This window comes from Xenopus laevis, chromosome 3S (genome assembly GCF_017654675.1).
Source record: "Xenopus laevis strain J_2021 chromosome 3S, Xenopus_laevis_v10.1, whole genome shotgun sequence".
Lineage (NCBI taxonomy): Eukaryota > Metazoa > Chordata > Amphibia > Anura > Pipidae > Xenopus > Xenopus laevis.
The window spans coordinates 90,665,895-90,683,610 of NC_054376.1; the positions used below are offsets into that span (position 1 = coordinate 90,665,895).

The 17,716-nt window shown below is 38.0% G+C and overlaps 1 protein-coding gene and 1 pseudogene across 1 annotated transcript; both read right to left on the reverse strand.

Annotated features, from left to right (window-relative positions):
* Positions 1–5,563: 5,563 nt before the first annotated feature.
* LOC108712372 lies at positions 5,564–8,602 on the reverse strand (annotated as a pseudogene).
* A 5,207-nt stretch (positions 8,603–13,809) lies between these two features.
* On the reverse strand, positions 13,810–17,329 carry snrpf.S (small nuclear ribonucleoprotein polypeptide F S homeolog). The gene is given in 4 exon segments (NM_001087432.1): positions 13,810–14,145; positions 14,797–14,861; positions 15,360–15,485; positions 17,230–17,329. Coding segments are annotated over 4 exon segments (261 nt in total). The 5' UTR covers positions 17,233–17,329; the 3' UTR covers positions 13,810–14,078.
* Between the last annotated feature and the right edge of the window lie 387 nt (positions 17,330–17,716).

Here is a 17,716-nt window from a genome sequence, read left to right on the forward strand (position 1 = left end):
TAAGGACATTGTGCTAATAAAAAGTAGTATCGTTGTATGATATTAGTATCCTTTCTACAGATGCAGAACTTTTGTTCTTGTATACTATTTTCCCTTTGATAACAATATATTCAATCAATTCATGATGTCCACCGAAATGGTAAATCACATGTTCCCACCTACAAATGAAAGAGAAAACAAAAAAGCATTACATGTACAAAATCAAAGTACTCAGAGGACCACACTTCTTTTAATCACCTTTTAGTTGTATATCTTAAAGGACCAGTATCATAAAAAATAAATATTACATTTTTTAAAAAATTTGTTTCTACTTAACGAGATTCTCTGATTGTGCTCCTCTTCAGAAACGTCGACAGGGCGACGATCCATCATGCGGCGCTCGATTTCTCCTCCCTGGCTATCTCCTATAGAAGGAAGGGAGGAGAAATCGAGGGCCGCACAATGGATCATCACCCTGTCGCCGTTTCTGAAGAGAAGCGCAAGCAGAGAATCAGTAAGTCATTTCTTAATAAAAACTTTGCTAATTGAAAGTTAAAACTGCCTTGGTGTTTTTTTTTTCGTTAAATAGAAACAAATTTAAAAAAAAAAAATTATGTTACTGGCCTTTTAAGGCAGTAGTTGTTGGGCTTTTTCAATTCCCCTTGGAGGTTCAACCTTTGGTCAGCAAATATTTTTTACCCTAAATCTCACCCTAATTCATCTTAAGATGGCCTTCCAGGTGAATACAGAGTAAATAGACAGTTCCAAATCCCCCCTGAGTGTACTACATACTTGGCAGCCCTGCTACTGATCACAACACTGAGCTATAGTTTATACAGGAATAGTGGCTAGCTACATGTTGTAGTTCCCATCATCTTCAGTATCAGTCAGGTGATCAAATAAAAAGGGCAACTATTTGGGAGTTTTAACCTTGACCTTGGAAAACAAGTTGCAGGTAAGACTTAGCCCTTGTGGAAAATGTTTAATGATGTAGGAGAATTATTATTGAATCAGAAGCAAGTGAGCATGGGACTCGTCAGACAAGAATAGACTTTAAGATAGTTGACCATCTTGAATATTTGTAATAATGGAAAACAATCTGTGTTTTGTTTAAAGGGGTGGGTATTTTTTAGCAGCATTATGTACAATATCTTATCTGAATATCCTTAATATATTAATATGGGTAAGTGCAGATCATTTCTTGCCTGTCTATATCTGAGCACTGCTCACAAGAAATGCATTCAAACCTTTAAGTTATATTTTAGTATGTTATAGAATGGCCAATGCTAATCAACTTTTCAATTGGTCTTATTTTTTATAGTTTTCTAAGTATTTGCCCCCTTCTGACTTTTTCCAGCTATCAAATGGGGGTCACTGACCCCATCTACAAACAAATGCTCATTAAGGCTACAAATATATTGTTATTGCTAGTTTTCATTACCCTTTTTATCTTTCTATTCAGAACCTCTTCTATTCATATTTCAATCTCTTATTCAAAGACCCTAGCAACCAGATTGCTGATATTGCAAACTAGAGAGCGGCTGAATATAAATCCAAATAACGCATAAACCACAAATAATAAATAACAGAAACCAATTGCAAATTGTCTCAGAATATTACGCTCTACATCATACTACAAGTTAACTCAAAGGTGAACAACCCCTTTAAAGAGAGCTGTGTGAATAGAACAGACGATCCAAACTAATGCCACATATATCTATAAGCCCAGCCAGACATAAACATTACAGTCATAATATGTACTTGCTTGTATGTTGCTTGTATGATTACTAAGACCATGGCAGATTAGGGTTTTTTTTATTAACAAAAGTAACTGATTTTACATTTCTGAAACCCTGGAGCTGCCTTGTGATTTCACAATATAACAAAATTTAGTTGATAATTTCATAACCAACAATATCTAGTTTTCCCTGCAACCATTATAATGAAAAAATGAATGAAACAAATTCTGTAGTAATCAATAGATACTGTGAGGCATTAATTACAACAACATCTCAGTATCAACACTGGGCAAATTTGCCCATGGGCATTAACCCATGGCAACCAATCAGATTGCTGCATTAATTGTTCTACTTGCAGCTAGCTTTAAAAAGCTAATCATTGATTGGTTGCTATAGGTAACTGCCCATGGGCTAATTTGCCCAGTGTTGATAAATGAGCCCCACTGTTTTCCAACCTCCAGTGATCCATGAGTATGGGGTCTTCCCAAAGCATATGCTGCATTGATGGTAGCAGCAGCCAGAGCTTTTCAGAGACATCTTCATGTTGACAAAATCCAAGTGCATCACCATAGGCTAAGACTGAAATGGCATTTATTATATTATAAAAGCATACCTCTCTTGAAATAACTACAATCAAAAACATGTTTTATTACATAGTGTTTTACAAAGAAATTCAATTTGGCTGTCTGGCTATGATTTACTATTAACTTCACTTTCCATAATTAATATAAAAAGACAGGCAATGCTTATCATCGAAAAGCAATACGCATTAGGGTTAAAATCACTGGCAAGAGAAACAATGACTCCAGCAATAAGCATGTCCCGTGCTCTTGGCTGTTTGAGTCTACAACAAAAAGGATGAAATTCAGCTAAAAACACACATTTAAATTAATAATTGCAAAGTTTGTTTCTAGGTTAACAATATTTTATTCTAATAGGTTATATATGCCTGAAAGTATTTACAGCATTTGCCTAGACCCATGTTTTTCATAAAATGTTAGAAACTCAAGAAAGATATTTTAAGGTGCATTTCTTTGCAGATATAAAATGATATACAGGTATGGGAACTGTTATATTGACGTAATTTGGATCTCCATACCATTAATCTACCAAATATAATTGAAACATTAAATAAATCCAATAGGCTGGTTTTGCTTCCAATAAGGATTAATTATGTCTTAGTTGGGATCAAGTACAGGGTACTGTTTTATTATTACAGAGAAAAAAAAATAAAAAATCTGAATTATTTGATTAAAATGGATTCTGTGAGAGATGACCTTCCCATAATTCAGAGATTTCTAGATCACAGGTGTCTGGATAATGGATCCCATACCTGAATGCATGAATGCAATGGAAGTGAATAGAATCTCAAATCAAAATTTCACCCATTTGAAACACCATTAAGCATACATTTAGTCGAACTTAAACTAGAATAACCAACTGACTATGACCCCTATAATACATTGGAGTTGTCATTGCCCTTTCTTGAAATGGAGAGAGAAAGGGAATGCTATAAACCAAATAAAACCTTGTACTGAGCATATATAGTTCCTTGTCTCAAAAAAAACTCTTCTTCAGGTCAAACTTGTTTACCAGCTTCTTTTGCTGACAAGAAATGGTTACAGTGTAACTGCAACTTTGTAATAATTACTTTGTAATTACTTTGTAATTGTTTAACAAGGTCACTTGAAGGAGAAAAGGAAAAAAAACAGCAAAATAATATTTTTTTTCAAATACTTTGTTTCATATCTTGAATTAGACAATTACTGTAACATATTTAATGTCACACCATTTTTGTCTAAACACAGAATTTAGGTATTTATTATTTATGGAATATTTTGCATTAAACCATCTGCTATCAAAAACAAGAACACACTGCACCTATAAGTACCGTATACACAGAAAGAGGTACTATCTGTACATTCATAAATAAGGTAAGGAAGCTGAATAAAAGCACATGGGTAGAGAATGGTTTATTTGAAGATACCGTACCTTACAATATAAGCAGTTGTAGGCAGTAATATGGCAGAACATTTAGCTTTGGCCAATGCAGGAATACCTTCATCACTTACTTCTTCTAGATGACTCACAGCACGTGCTCCTTATTCTGCACCCAGCTGAAATAATGAAATCCCTATTTAGGGTGGTGGCAGGCGAGGCTACTGGGGAGATTAGTCGCCCAGCAACAAAATGCCTCTTCTTCGGCAGACTAATCTCCCCTAAATGCCTTTCTGCCTCACGAGGAAACTTCGGACGACTTCGGAAAGCTGAAGCAATCTGACTGCCATCCCGCCGGGCGGGAAGGCATTTAGGGGAGATTAGTCTCCCGAAGAAGAGGTGATTTTTCTCTGGGCGACTAATCTCCCCCAGTAACCTCATCTGCCACCACCCTTATAGATCATATTAATGAAGGTTCTTTCCTCCCTCATTAAAGATCCCTCCTTTCGGTGTGCTCTTTGTCTGTTTTTGTAACCCCTTGTAAAATAGGCAGTATGTAGTACACCTAACCGAAGTCCCATTGGTTTGAGTATGGGCAAACAAGGATGCTGCTTTTGACACTTTTCCCCCCATTGCTGTGAGATGGGGTTAATTATTCCCTGTTTAATATAACATACCCTGTCGTGTGCATGCAGGAATTGCATGAAAATGTATGACCTAGGTTTGAAAATGTGTATTTTTCAATGCATTCTTGAAAATGTACTGGATGTTCTGAAATAAGATGTTTCTTTTTTAGGTGCCAATTCATCTACAAAGCTTTGAACAGGTACCGGTATTTATATATTCAAGCTATCTATGTTCCATTTCACATAGTGTTTTATTTTAAGCTACCCGAGTCCTGTTTCTGTATTCAGTTCCAGTATCAGTTAGTGCAGTCGAATTCTACCTTGTTTCTGTTTGTATACTTCCCAAAATCAACTTAATTTCTTTTTTCAAAGCACATTTACTTGAATGGTCAAGACTGCACTTTTAGCTTTTTCTTTGATGCCGTTCATATCTAGTTCCCAATCCCTGAACCTAACATTCATTTATCACAAATTAACTTAGATCCGCATTAATATTAATATTTTTTCAAGTATCTGTTTACTGTTTTTTGGTTAAGACGACAAGAAATTGGGTGCCAATATGCTATGCCAATGTATTTATTTTACTTATTTAGTCACGTTGCCTTCATACATAAGTAGACATGTGAGAATACACATATTAGTATCAAACGCCCAAGTTCAATAATAAAACACATAGAAAGAGAAATATGGTTTCCCAGTTAACAACAAAAATAAGTTTATAGCCAATATGTCATAACATGGCCTATGTCATGTGGTTCCCTCACTGGCCACTGTGTGGGGCTTCACCGAATGTACAAGATCCATACAATGATGAATGAACTGCACAAGATCAATAGGAACCATCACCATTAACAAACAAACAAAAATAATAGCAACCCAGGACTACAATACCTCTGCTGAATTCATAGGATTAAATTCATCCCCATGGAAATTTAGATTCAAACCAATAGCTTTTCCAATTTGAAAAATGATTCTGGTGGATTCCAAGTCAAAGACAACCATTTCACAGAAGACATGTATACAGTGTCGGACTGGCCCACCGGGATACAAGGAAAACTCCCGGTGGGCCAAGGTGTCAGTGGGCCCTCCTGCTTCTAAACATTTGGCCTATTTCATGGCCATTACCAATTTCTGTGAGAACAAAGAGGATAAATAGATGGATTAATAGATTATAATATGTAAAGAAAAGAGACTAGGAGAATAGAGGTTGAGTGAGGAGAGGAAGAATAATAGTACTGAGAGTGGGCCCCTGGTCTAAGGTCTTTGGGTGGGCCCCTGGTGTCCCAGTCTGACACTGTGTGGGGGCCCCCGAGGTAACAGTCCCAGTGGGCCCAGGACCCCCAGTCCGACACTGCATCTATGTTATCCACATAGATTTGTTATCCCATTCAGGGCCATCTGTGCTGGTAGATGGGTATTAATAATATCTTCAGCTGCCTCCTGTGCATTCTTTCCTCTGAAAGGACATGGGAAATCATTTAGAACTCACTCAACCAATATATATTTCTTTGAGCACTTGGTATACTACAAAACCACTTAACAATAAATTAAAATGAATCCATGAATAAAATGCTTCTTACTTGGGCACAGAATGAGCTCTAAGTAGATGAAACAGCAATGTCTAGTTCCAGATTAGCATTCAATTACTCTCAACATCTTCAGTTCTGTTTCAAGCGTCAGGCCATAGCCGCTCTTGCATTCATCCAATGTTGTTCCTGCTCTGAGCATCCTCTCTAGTCGATGTTTAAAGCTACAAAACAACTCTTCCTCTGAAGCAGCAGTGGTGTGCTCAACAGTATAATTGATTCCACTACCAGCCTGGTAAATGTCCATATATGTGGCACCTGCAAGCTACAGATTGGGTATCAGTCATACATGCTTATTACATAACCAATAATTTATGGTTATTATTTATATAATAAAAGAGTACATAGAATATTCCGAACACCATATAACGTTGTTTCTGAAGAAAGATAGGAAAGCAGTATCAAAAATTGTGGCCTTTCCCTCCATGAAGAAGATAATATGTTAAATAATGTGACCTACTGGTCTTCATACTTTGCAAGGGCTGCACCCCTCCTCTGGAACTCTTTCCCACACTCTGTCTGACTTTTTCCAACCCTTTCTGCTTTCAAAAGATCTCTTAAAACACAATTATTTAGAGAAACCGACCTACTATTGAGTTTAGCTACCAAATGCACTGCCATATGCTACATCTCTCACCTTACTTATTTCTGATTTTGCCCACTCCCACACCTTGTGTCTCAACCGTTTTTGTGCAGGGCCCTCTTCACCTTTTGCATTGGTTACTGTCACTAATTCTGGTTTTCCTTTGTATTAAAACATTCATTTTATAGCGTTGCAAAATATGCTGGTGCTCTAAAAATATGTTATTATTATTAATAATAATATTAATAATAATAGAAGGCAATAGGTTGTTCTACCTACTTTCATTGCAAACTCATGCACCCTGTCCCCAGCCCACACAGGATGGTGTGCGCATCTTCAAAGCCTGCAAATGAAACAATAAAATTGGCCTTTAAAACAAAAAATTTCAGTAACAGAATACATTATTATAATCCATGGTAATCACTAAGCATTCACTTGATACCTACTCAGATGTCAGACTAGCAGTCCTAAATAAACATTTACTAACTGAAATGCTGAAATGCATTATACTCTTTAAAAAGTTGTGTTTGTGCCACCATCTTGTGGAGTAATGAGCAATAGACAGTGGGAAGCAGTGCTGGCTTTAATTAATCAGAAGAATTGGGTTTTAGAGACAAGATCATCTCAGCTGATTAGGGAGACTCAGATACCAAGAGCTGGAAACCATTCTGCTTCTGGTCTCCAACTTCCATCATTGCTGACTGATATAAGCTGTAGTGAGATGTCAAATCTTCTTTAATTAAGCAACAACTACACATAGGGTTGCCACTCTGGGGCCTGAAAATAGTCAGGGGGTGGAGACTGGCTGGGGCAGGTCCGGTGATGAGGCGATCAGTGATTGGTCTAAACACACAGGAGTTACATCATAATATAGTTTCCAAAAAAGGATGTTCCACTCACCTGGAAGTACACATTTCCCTGAGCAGTCAATTATATTCTTGAATGAGGCATTAGAAAACTGATTGTGAATGGTCTGTGCAGGTCCCACTGCTTTTTTGAATCCATCACTGAAACATTATAATATATTTTTAACTATTATTGGGGCAAAGTTTTAGACGGTTTCATTTTTAAAATCTTCTAAAAACAGCCTTAATTCAAAGGAACATGTTTCTTACTATGCAGCAATGCATCCTGGGTACTACAGAGTAGTAAAGGTTGGCAACACTTCTCCTTCTAACATTCTCTTTCTTTCATTGCAAGGAAGTCAGGAATCCAAGATTAAAGATAAGTTTAAAGATAAGCAAGTGATTAGATGAGGGATAAAACTGGGCATGAACAGAAGGATGTTAAAGGAGAAGGAAAGCTATGGAGGCATTTTATTGCCAATAGATTAGCTGCAATAGTGCAAGCTAGAATGCTATATTTATTCTGTAGAATGTTTTACCATACCTGAGTAAACAGCTCTAGAAACTCTCTGTTTGTTTAGAATAGGAGCTGCAGTATTAATGTGGTGTGACATCACTTCCTGCCTGAGTCTCTCCCTGCTCTGGGCTCAGATTACAGTAGAGAAGGGAGGGGTGGGGGGAGAGGCGCAAACTGGGCATGCTCTTGCCCAGGGCAATGAGGTTTAAGCTGAAGGCAGGAAGTCTGATACAGAAGCCCATGTGTACACAATAGAAGGAAAGAAATGCAGTGTTTCTTTTGACAGGGGACTTAGAGCAACATTACTTTGGGGGTTTACTGGTGTATTTAGATGGACCTTTCTGATAAGGCTTACTTAGTTTTAACCTTTCCTTCTCCTTTAAGGAAAAACACAGACTAGAACATTCCTAGCTTTATACTGTATGTGTTATCTAGTTGCTTGGGTTCCTGGCACCCCAGAACATAGCCTTCAAAGACAGCTCCATGCCAGAGAAAAGTGGTGAACAATATGCTCTATTTATAGACAGGGTATGTTCTTCTTTAAGAATGCTCGGCCTTTATTGTACACTATTTAATGCAAAATAGAATATATGGTTTCATTACTTATAACGATGTTAAAAATAACACTAGCAGTAACTACCATCTATGATTGTGGCACTAACCTTTTTGCTTGGCAGCCATCCTTTAATGAAAACAATTCTTTCTGAAAAACTGGCATTATCAGAGCTTAAAGGGATACTGTCATGGGAAAAAAACATTTTGTCAGAATTAATCAGTTAATAGTGCTGCTCCAGCAGAATTCTGCACTGAAATCCATTTCTCAAAAGAGTAAACAGATTTTTTTTATATTCAATTTTTAAATCTGACGTGGGGCTAGACATTTTGTCAATTTCCCAGCTGCCCCTGGTGATGTGACTTGTGCCTGCACTTTAGGAGAGAAATGCTTTCTGGCAGGCTGCTGTTTTTCCTTCTGAGGGCTGGGACACACTGGGCGATTTGGGGAGATTTAGTCGCCTGGTGACTAATCGCGCGACTTTCCACGACCAATCTTCCCCGAATGCCTCCCCTCGCTCTATGCCTGGCTAAAATGAAAAATCACCTGCGCTAATCACACGCGGCGATTCGTTTTCCGAAGTCGCCCGAAGTTTCCTCGTTCCTCATGTGTCTCAGTGGGACATGGGTTTTTACTATTGAGTGTTGTTCTTAGATCTACCAGGCAGCTGTTATCTTGTGTTAAGGAGCTGTTATCTGGTTACCTTCCCATTGTTCTTTTGTTTGGCTGCTGGGGGGGAAAAGGGAGGGGGATGATATCACTCCAACTTGCAGTACAGCAGTAAAGAGTGATTGAAGTTTATCAGAGCACAAGTCACATGACTTGGGGCAGCTGGGAAATATAATAATATAATGGCACACTCAGGTCAATTTACACCTGCACACTGATCAGCACAATACATTTCAGTGATTAATAATAGTTTGTAATCCTAAACTAATAAGCTAACATTAGCATCTTAAAGGGGTAATAACTTTTAGTGTGATATAGACAGGGATATTCTAATACAATCTGAAAGTGGTCTGCATTTTTATATTTTTTCTGGTTTTTGCATTAATTTGCTTTTTAGTTCACCAGCTCTCTATTTTGGAATTTTAAAAGATATCCGGTTGTTAGGGTCTAATTTAACCTAGCACCTAGACAGTGGTTTGAATGAAAGCCTGGAAGATAAATAGGAGACACACTGAATATAAAGATAAGTAACAAAAATAACAACACCCGTTGTAGCCTCACAGAGCTTACATTGACAATACTCCCATTTGAAAGCTAGAAAGTGGCAGAAAAGGAAGGCAAATGACACCCGTTTACCTTGATGAGAGTTGTCATCACTGTCACACTTACTTTCCAATCACCAGGCTAGCCTTTTGCAGTACTGCCAAATACTGCATTCCATCTTCAAGCAGATATTCGTCCTCTTTATTGCAGACAACTACAATCTGTTCAGCATTTTCCAGCAGCAGCCTGAATTTACGCCATTGTATCAGCCAGTACCTTGTAGCACATCATTTCTTCCTTAGTGAGACTCATGAGAATGTTAAAGTGACTGCAGGAAGCAGCTTGATCACTGGCACAATGAAGCAGGGCTCACGGGAGTACAGGTCAGACTTTATACCCTGCTTTTTCTAATAAATATAAGCATGGGTTGCCGTATGCTAGCAATCCCATTGACAGTGTACTGCCAAAAAGTGCAACCTTGTTTCATATAATGCAATGTTTTCATTATTCTTGCTTTTAGTTCAGGGATTCACAACTCTGAATGTATATGTTTGTTTTCATGACTATTGTACAAATGTTTTCAGAGAGCGCCATCTGCTGGGATTTGAGCCCAACTACAATGTGTGTGTTTTATAGCACAATTGAACAAGTTTATTTTTGTATTTAACTTTTGGCTCTGTAACTTTCCATTCTAAAATTTCTCTGGTTCTATTCTCATCATCTTTAGTATCCCATGCAATTGTTTCATTGTATGAATTACCGAGGCCCTGACTGTGAAGATAAACAGAAATAATACTAATAGCAGAAGAACCTCACAATGAGTCTGCTTTTTGGTTACTGAGTATAGTTGCCACTTTTCACTTATAAGCATTCTGCACTGGTTTCTGTAAATCCTTGAAAGATAACTTTACAAACAAAGATCTAAACCAGGGATCCCCAAACTTTTTTTTTTTTTCACCTGTGAGCCACACTCAAATGTAAAAAAGAGTTTGGAACCAACACAAGCATGAAACAATTACCTTGGAGTGCCAAATAAGGGCTGTGATTGGCTATTTGGTAGCCCCTATGTGGACTGACAGCCTACAGGAGACTCTATTTGGCAGTACACATGGTTTTTATACAACTAAAACTTACCTTCAAGCCAGGAATTCAAACATAAGGGACTGCTTTGAGGCCACTAAGAGAAAGGTCCAAGAGGTTTGTGAGCAACATGTTACGGAGTAGCCACAAGCTGGGGAACACTGATCTAATAAGATAAGGATCCACTCTGGTTTTTGGAACTTTATTTTATGTTACTATTTAGGGCTCTTATATACAGCCGTTTTTGCCTGCGCTTCCCTGGGTTGCACTTTCTTCCGTTCAGCCGCAGGGGAGCCAGGAGTAGACGCAGTCAATTATTTTGAAGGAGACTGTACTCACACAGACGCATGTAAGCGCCAAACGCAAGTTGGGACGCAGCATTCCACCTGCGTTCAGCGTACATACATGCGTGAGTACAGCCTCCTTCAAAATAATTGACTGCGTCTACTCCTGCGCTCCCCTGAGGCTGAACGGAAGAAAACGCAACGGGAGCACAGTCAAAAACACTGGGTGTAAGAGTCCTAAGTGTGAAGAGCAATGTAGGCCTAATAAAAACCAGGATTGGATCATTATCTCCCTGATGACATTGGGTGGGATGATAGTGCTGCCTTAAACATTCTTGTTTAACCCCCTCTGTGCCTTGTACCAGCATGGATGTGCTAGTTTATTTAATGCAATCCCATATTAACAACAAAAAAATTAATCAGTTACACTTTAAAAAGCTGAAAAAACTTCAGACTCATACCACAATTCACTAAAGTAGTAATAAATATTACTGGCGTTAAAAGGAATGTTAAATGCACAAAAGCTTCAGAGCTCACACGTTTCAGAATGCATTCCTGTGCTGCAGCTTTTTGATGCGTTCCATTGCGTGGGAATGCAGGAGTTAAAAGTTTATTATAGTCTATGTAGGTTGTATTGAGGCAGTGCTGAACTGACATACAGATGAGACAATACATCCATCTTACTTGCACTCAGCAGAAGTTTTAATTTGAATTATTTTAAAGGGGTTGTTCACCTTCAAACGACTAGTTGTTTTCGGATAGATCATAAGAAATAACGACTTTTTCCAATTACTTTCAGGAACATTCAACTTTAAACTTAGATTTTGGAAAAACAGTAAAAAAATAAATAACGGAAAGTAATTGAAAAATATATATTTCTGGGGAGCAATCTGAACACAATTAAACTGGAAAAAGTGTTTGGAAGGTGAACAACCCCTTTAAAGTTGGTAGCTAAGAGGCACACTATATATTTATTAAGTATACTTACACAATCCTTTGGAACCAGGGCTGTATTTTACACATCCACAGCACCTGCTTCAGTTGTATGCAGAACTAGAAGAAAAACATGTTGCTCTAAGCAGAAACTTCCAGGAATTTGATGAAAAGGTCCCAGAACCGCAGGAACAGGTTCTCGACATGAAGGAAAAAACGTGAAGTTCATAACACCGCAGTCCCGTAATACATGGCTAACAAAACACCATTATTTAGGGTTGATATTTAGGAGAAATGTACAGTTCTTTGCAGAAGGATTAAATCAACTACCTGATTTTACAGAACGAATGCTACACTTGTGATTTTATTTCCCCAAAGCATAGAAACTAATTCTGAAATGTGCGGTTGTTTTATGTTACAGAACAATCTAACAAAATAAATTGCATAATTATTAATTTGCTACTTTTAATATTTTGTAGTGTCACAGTTTGCAGCAAAACAGCTTTAATTCCTTTGGGATAAATATACACCAGTGTTGCTTATGATGATGAGATTAGGGTTTTAACTGGATCATTGTAGGACATTCACATTATTGAACACTTTTTTTATTTTTGCAAAACTTCATTGAAACAAGTTCCATTCGACACCTTCCGTTTTATCTTCTATAATAACAAAAAGCCAGTGCCTGCTAAAGTTACATAACAGTATAGAAAGCAGGATATCCTGCGTCCAAATTAATGATCAGCCCTGTAGCATGAGTTTCTATAACAGATGTAACCTCACTTTATGCGGTTTTTCCTAACAACCTTCTCAACGTCCACCAAGAGTACACACTAAGTATGTGCATAGGGCCTTCCTCACCTTTTGTACCGGTATTGATTGTGATGTATGTAACTTCATTAGTTGTATAATCACATTTACTTTACAGTGCTACGCAATATGTTGGCGCTATATAAATACATGTTAATAATAATAAATGTGCAGTATCACACCCACTCATAAGATAGCCAAACATAATGACAAGATATGAAGCCGATGGACAATTTTGAAGACCTGATTCATTACGATTATGGGTGGCAGAACAGGTACAGTAAGTTCAGTATATAAAATACATTTAATTTTAGGCTTTAGATCACCTTTAATATAAGTCTTCTAAACTACAGTTGGGTATGATAATTAATTTCTCGACCTTTAGGGATAAAACAATCTATATTGCCACCAACCACGAGGCTTTGCTTATTGAGGCCTGTACCAAAGAAGAGGAGAGAACCACCGATTTAGAATGTAAAGTTCTGATCTCCACATGTTGAGGACACAATTTTAAACATTCTAAAGTGCAATGCTGGAAGGTAATCCAGGATAATTCTTGGCATTTTATTGCTGACTTTTGGGAGGGGGTCACAGTTTAAAACCCCCTATGAGTCCCATTATTCTAACTGCATTCTACAACTGATTAAAGTAAAACTATACCACCCATACAATGTAGGTCTCTATAAAAATATATTGCATAAAACAGCTTATATGTAAAACCCTGCTTCATGTAAACAAACCATTTTCATATTAATATACTTTTTTTTTAGTAGTATGTGCCATTGGGTAATCATAAATAGAAAATTACCATTTTAAAAAAAAAATAAGGGCCGCCCCCTGGGATCATAGGATTCATGGTGCACAGAAACAAACCAAACATGTAAGGTCACATGAGCCAATTAACAGACAGAGTTCAGTCTTTTGCTTCCACACTTCTTACTGTTACAGTTAGAGTTGTAGTATTTCTTGTCAGGTGATCTCTGAGGCAGCACACAGACCATCACAAAATGGTGGTTCAAGGCAAGAGATGTAAAAGGGCAATATTTACTTAAATATACATTCCACTTTGATAAGATTCTTTAATATGCCACTTAATTTAAAATAAACTGTTGCTTAAGTATTCATTTTTTGGGTATAGTTTTCCTTTAATAAAGTTTTAAATCCAGCCCAATTGCCAAATAATGTTTAGATTACAGTCACCCAAACACCACAGTACAATGCAGTTTCTTTTATTGTTCTCACATGATAAAAGTACATTTCAAAGAACAACCACTGATTTCCAGTGTAAACAAATATAAAAAAAAAAAAAGCTGTAAAAAAATCGCCTTCATAACAAATGAAGTTATCCTTTTCTTTAAGAAACTATACAAAGGTTTTTCCAAATATTTCAAATTTACTCTCTCATCTCTCCATCTTCCTCCTCTTCTTCTACCCCACGTATATATAATACATTGTTGCATCTGTATTAAGAAGGAATGCGAGTGTTAATAATCAGAGTATAAATAATTACTTCATTTTATTTTAGGAGATGAAAAATTATGGGAATAGATTATTTTCAATAAGGTGATAGATAATACATTACAGTGTTTAAAGGATTAAAAAAAACAAAAAGCCCTGACCTGAGTTATCCATTAAAAAGGAATTAACAAGAAATTTATATGCAATACACATTCGTTTTTACACAATCGATTGCCAGCAATTTCTTGTGTCAAGACTACAAATGTATTGTTATTGCTACATTTTTTTTACTGATCCTTCTATTCAGACTCTCTCCTATTCATATTCCAGTTTCTTATTCAAATCAATGCATGGTTGCTAGGGTAATTTGGACCCTAGTTACCAGATTGGTTAAGAGCCAAATTGAAGAGCTGTTGAATAAAAAGCTAAATAATTCAAAACCACAAATTAATAAAAATTAAAACAAATTGCAAATTCTCAGAATATAATTCTCTACATCATACTAAAAGTTATCTCAAAGGTGAACAACCCCTTTAAACATGTTAACAAGTAAATGCCTTGGTTTGACACTTATGAAAATGAGACATAAGCTGTATTGGGACCACTTGCAAAGTATCCCAGTGCACCATCATAAATGAAATCAAAATTATTACCTTATTAAAACTTCTCCAAGATGTCCAGACAACGCACCGTCAATGTATTCTTCTGTGTTTGCAAGCTGCGATAATATAAGTAAATGAATTAGATAAAAGTAAAGGGCTCTCACACAGTACAGCGACCTTGGATAGCAGATACACATCACTTCACATAACATTATTATAAAACAAATGTCACTTAAGTATCAGATGCAATCAGGGTGGATAATTGGTGCCAATAGTACAAGAAAGCCACACAAACATTCCAGCTAATTCCATGCAACTATAAACAGCACTCAAAACATCTCAGACTGCCAGTCAATGGACTCACAGCTGATGCCAAAAACATTCTACTAGTGGAACTTTATACTGTTACCAAAAAGAGGCAATCCAAATACATCACATACTACCCAAGAATGGCAAATAGAGACACCCAAATACATAAGAGAAGTCATTTACGATGGAACAATGTACAGCTTAATGTGGGGGGGGGAAAAGTCATATAATAGAATTCACTTTTATGAGTCTGGAAGAGCTGGCGACCAACAGCAATACTGGAGTTGTTTAGTGGGATTACTTACCTGCATATTCATGTATCCATCCACTGATACCAGATACCCTTTGTACTCCATCCCCCATTTCAGCTTTACCATAACTGGCTTACCAGTGAGGCCATTAAGGAAAGGTTTGGGATTCAGTGGTAAACTCTGAAAAATAGAAGCATTAATATTGTAAAGATTTAATAGGATTTGTGTGTTTACAGCTTTAAACCACTGCAGAAACCAGAAGCAACAGAAGGGATACAATTTTGCTATTTTAAGGGCTCTTACTGACGAGCGGTTGAAGCTGCGCTCCCCTGCTTTCCGTTTTTCTGTGTTCACCCGCAGGGGAGCGCAGGAATAGACGCATTAAGCTTTTTCAATGGGGCTGTAATCAAACAGGCGCGTGTAGGCACCGAACGCAGGTTGTTGGAGCGCAGCTTCAACCGCTCGTCAGTAAGTGCCCTAAATGAGCCTATAAATGTTCAAAGATAATTGCTCAAGCTCTCATATCCCCTCCTAAGACGCCAGAAGCGGACTTAACAGTAAAGAATAATGGTGAATGTCACAACTGGAACATTTTGCAGCTCAAATTGGTAACAAATGCTTGTAATTGCCCACCTTTCTACTAATAAATATGGCTATATCATGGACCCAGCGAGCGCACATTGTGCCAGGCAATTGCTGCTTAAAAATACAACCACGTATCTCAATCCCCCACCTGTCACATAAAAGGATGTTGCCAAATGTTACTGTAGCCATGGGCAGCAATACCTGTCCAGTTATTAGTCAATTTGCAACATGCCCATAGTGCCTCATAGTCTGCAATAGGAGCAGCCACAAACCTATTTCTAACTGATGTCATGTGCTCTTTTTTTTTTTTTAATAGCACCCCCATATCCACCCCTTAAAACTAATGGCAGTCATATGCTTTTAAAAATGGGCGTCGATTTGGGCAATCTCCCTTTAAAAGCCGCAAGCTGGCAGGGGGAGGATCTAGCCCTCAGACTGAAACCAAGTTTCAACGCGACACTGATTACAAGTAATTCTACTATGCTGAGATGTAAAAGACTTTTTATACTATGACCAGAGGTAAACAAGTTAGGGACCACCGTACAGGGTTAACTTGACGAGGTATGGCGGCTTATCAACTTTATGATCATAACTTTGTAACTAAAATCCCCTGTTTCGTAAACACATGCGCTTGCATTTATACTGAACTACTTAAGAGACAGGGGCCCAGGGAAGTGCATTAAAAAGTAGCACTTCTATTATACTTAAATATACTTTAACTTAGCCTTTTGAGTGCTTCCACAACTCCACCATTTTTGTATATTGTCATGTGCTCCTTGCCAGGGACCTTTACATTATTGCACTACCACAGATGATTAAAAACAAATGGGACATGTACAAATGGGACATGTCTATCCCTGAGGGTGGAAAAGGCACCTTGCCTGTGAGTTAAAGGGACACAGCTATGGGGAACAAATATCCCCAGGCAGCACGGCTTATCAGCAGGGTCGGACTTAGGGCCAAATCTTATAACATAAAAAGGATAGACTACACCATATCCAGCTAGATAACTAACAATGAATTGTTATAGAATAGCTGGAGGGCCGCACATGACGTACGACGAATGACAATACAGCACGTCCTTTCTTACATTAGCCTGTGATCTGATCAGTAGCGATAGTATCGCTCCAGCGTGTATGAGGACTTAATTTCCAAGTAATAAACTGTCCCTTGCAATAAAGTAAATACATACGCCATTGTGTAAGCTAGGCCGGATAAACTGCTGCTACTCTGGATAATGAATGGCTCTTACACCATGCTGCCTGCACTTCCCTCATCCCTGCGCACCAACATCCCCTTCCCCGCCAGACCTAGGAACTCGCACATCCCCAGCTCTCACCATGGTGCGACCGCAGCCTCACAACAAACTGCAGATCAATGAAAAATTCCTCCCCGGAGCGTCCCGTAGAACACACCGCCGGAGCAAAGCGGGAAATGGCTGTCTAGGCCCGGAAGCGGCAGGAGAAAAGACCATAGAGAAGTTTGCACGCGTTATAGGCTAAACAGCTCCCTCTAGTGACGGGAGTCCCTCATACAACAAGACACCAATTTTCAGGGTAGGCGGGATGATATCAGAGCAGTGTTCTATAGTCTCATGCTGATTCTTTGTGCTGCTTACACAGAATTCTGCCCTCCCCTCCCTTCACAGATTCTTTAAGAAAACAGGGTGTTTTTGCTATATGTATGTATTACCTAGTATTCATATAGTGCCATCGTATTTCCACAGAGATTATACATTTGCTTCCCCAGTTCCTCCCATCGTTTTGGAAACAGAAAGAGGGACATAAAGATTTGCAGCGCGTCGCTAGGGTTGTCACCTGGCTGGT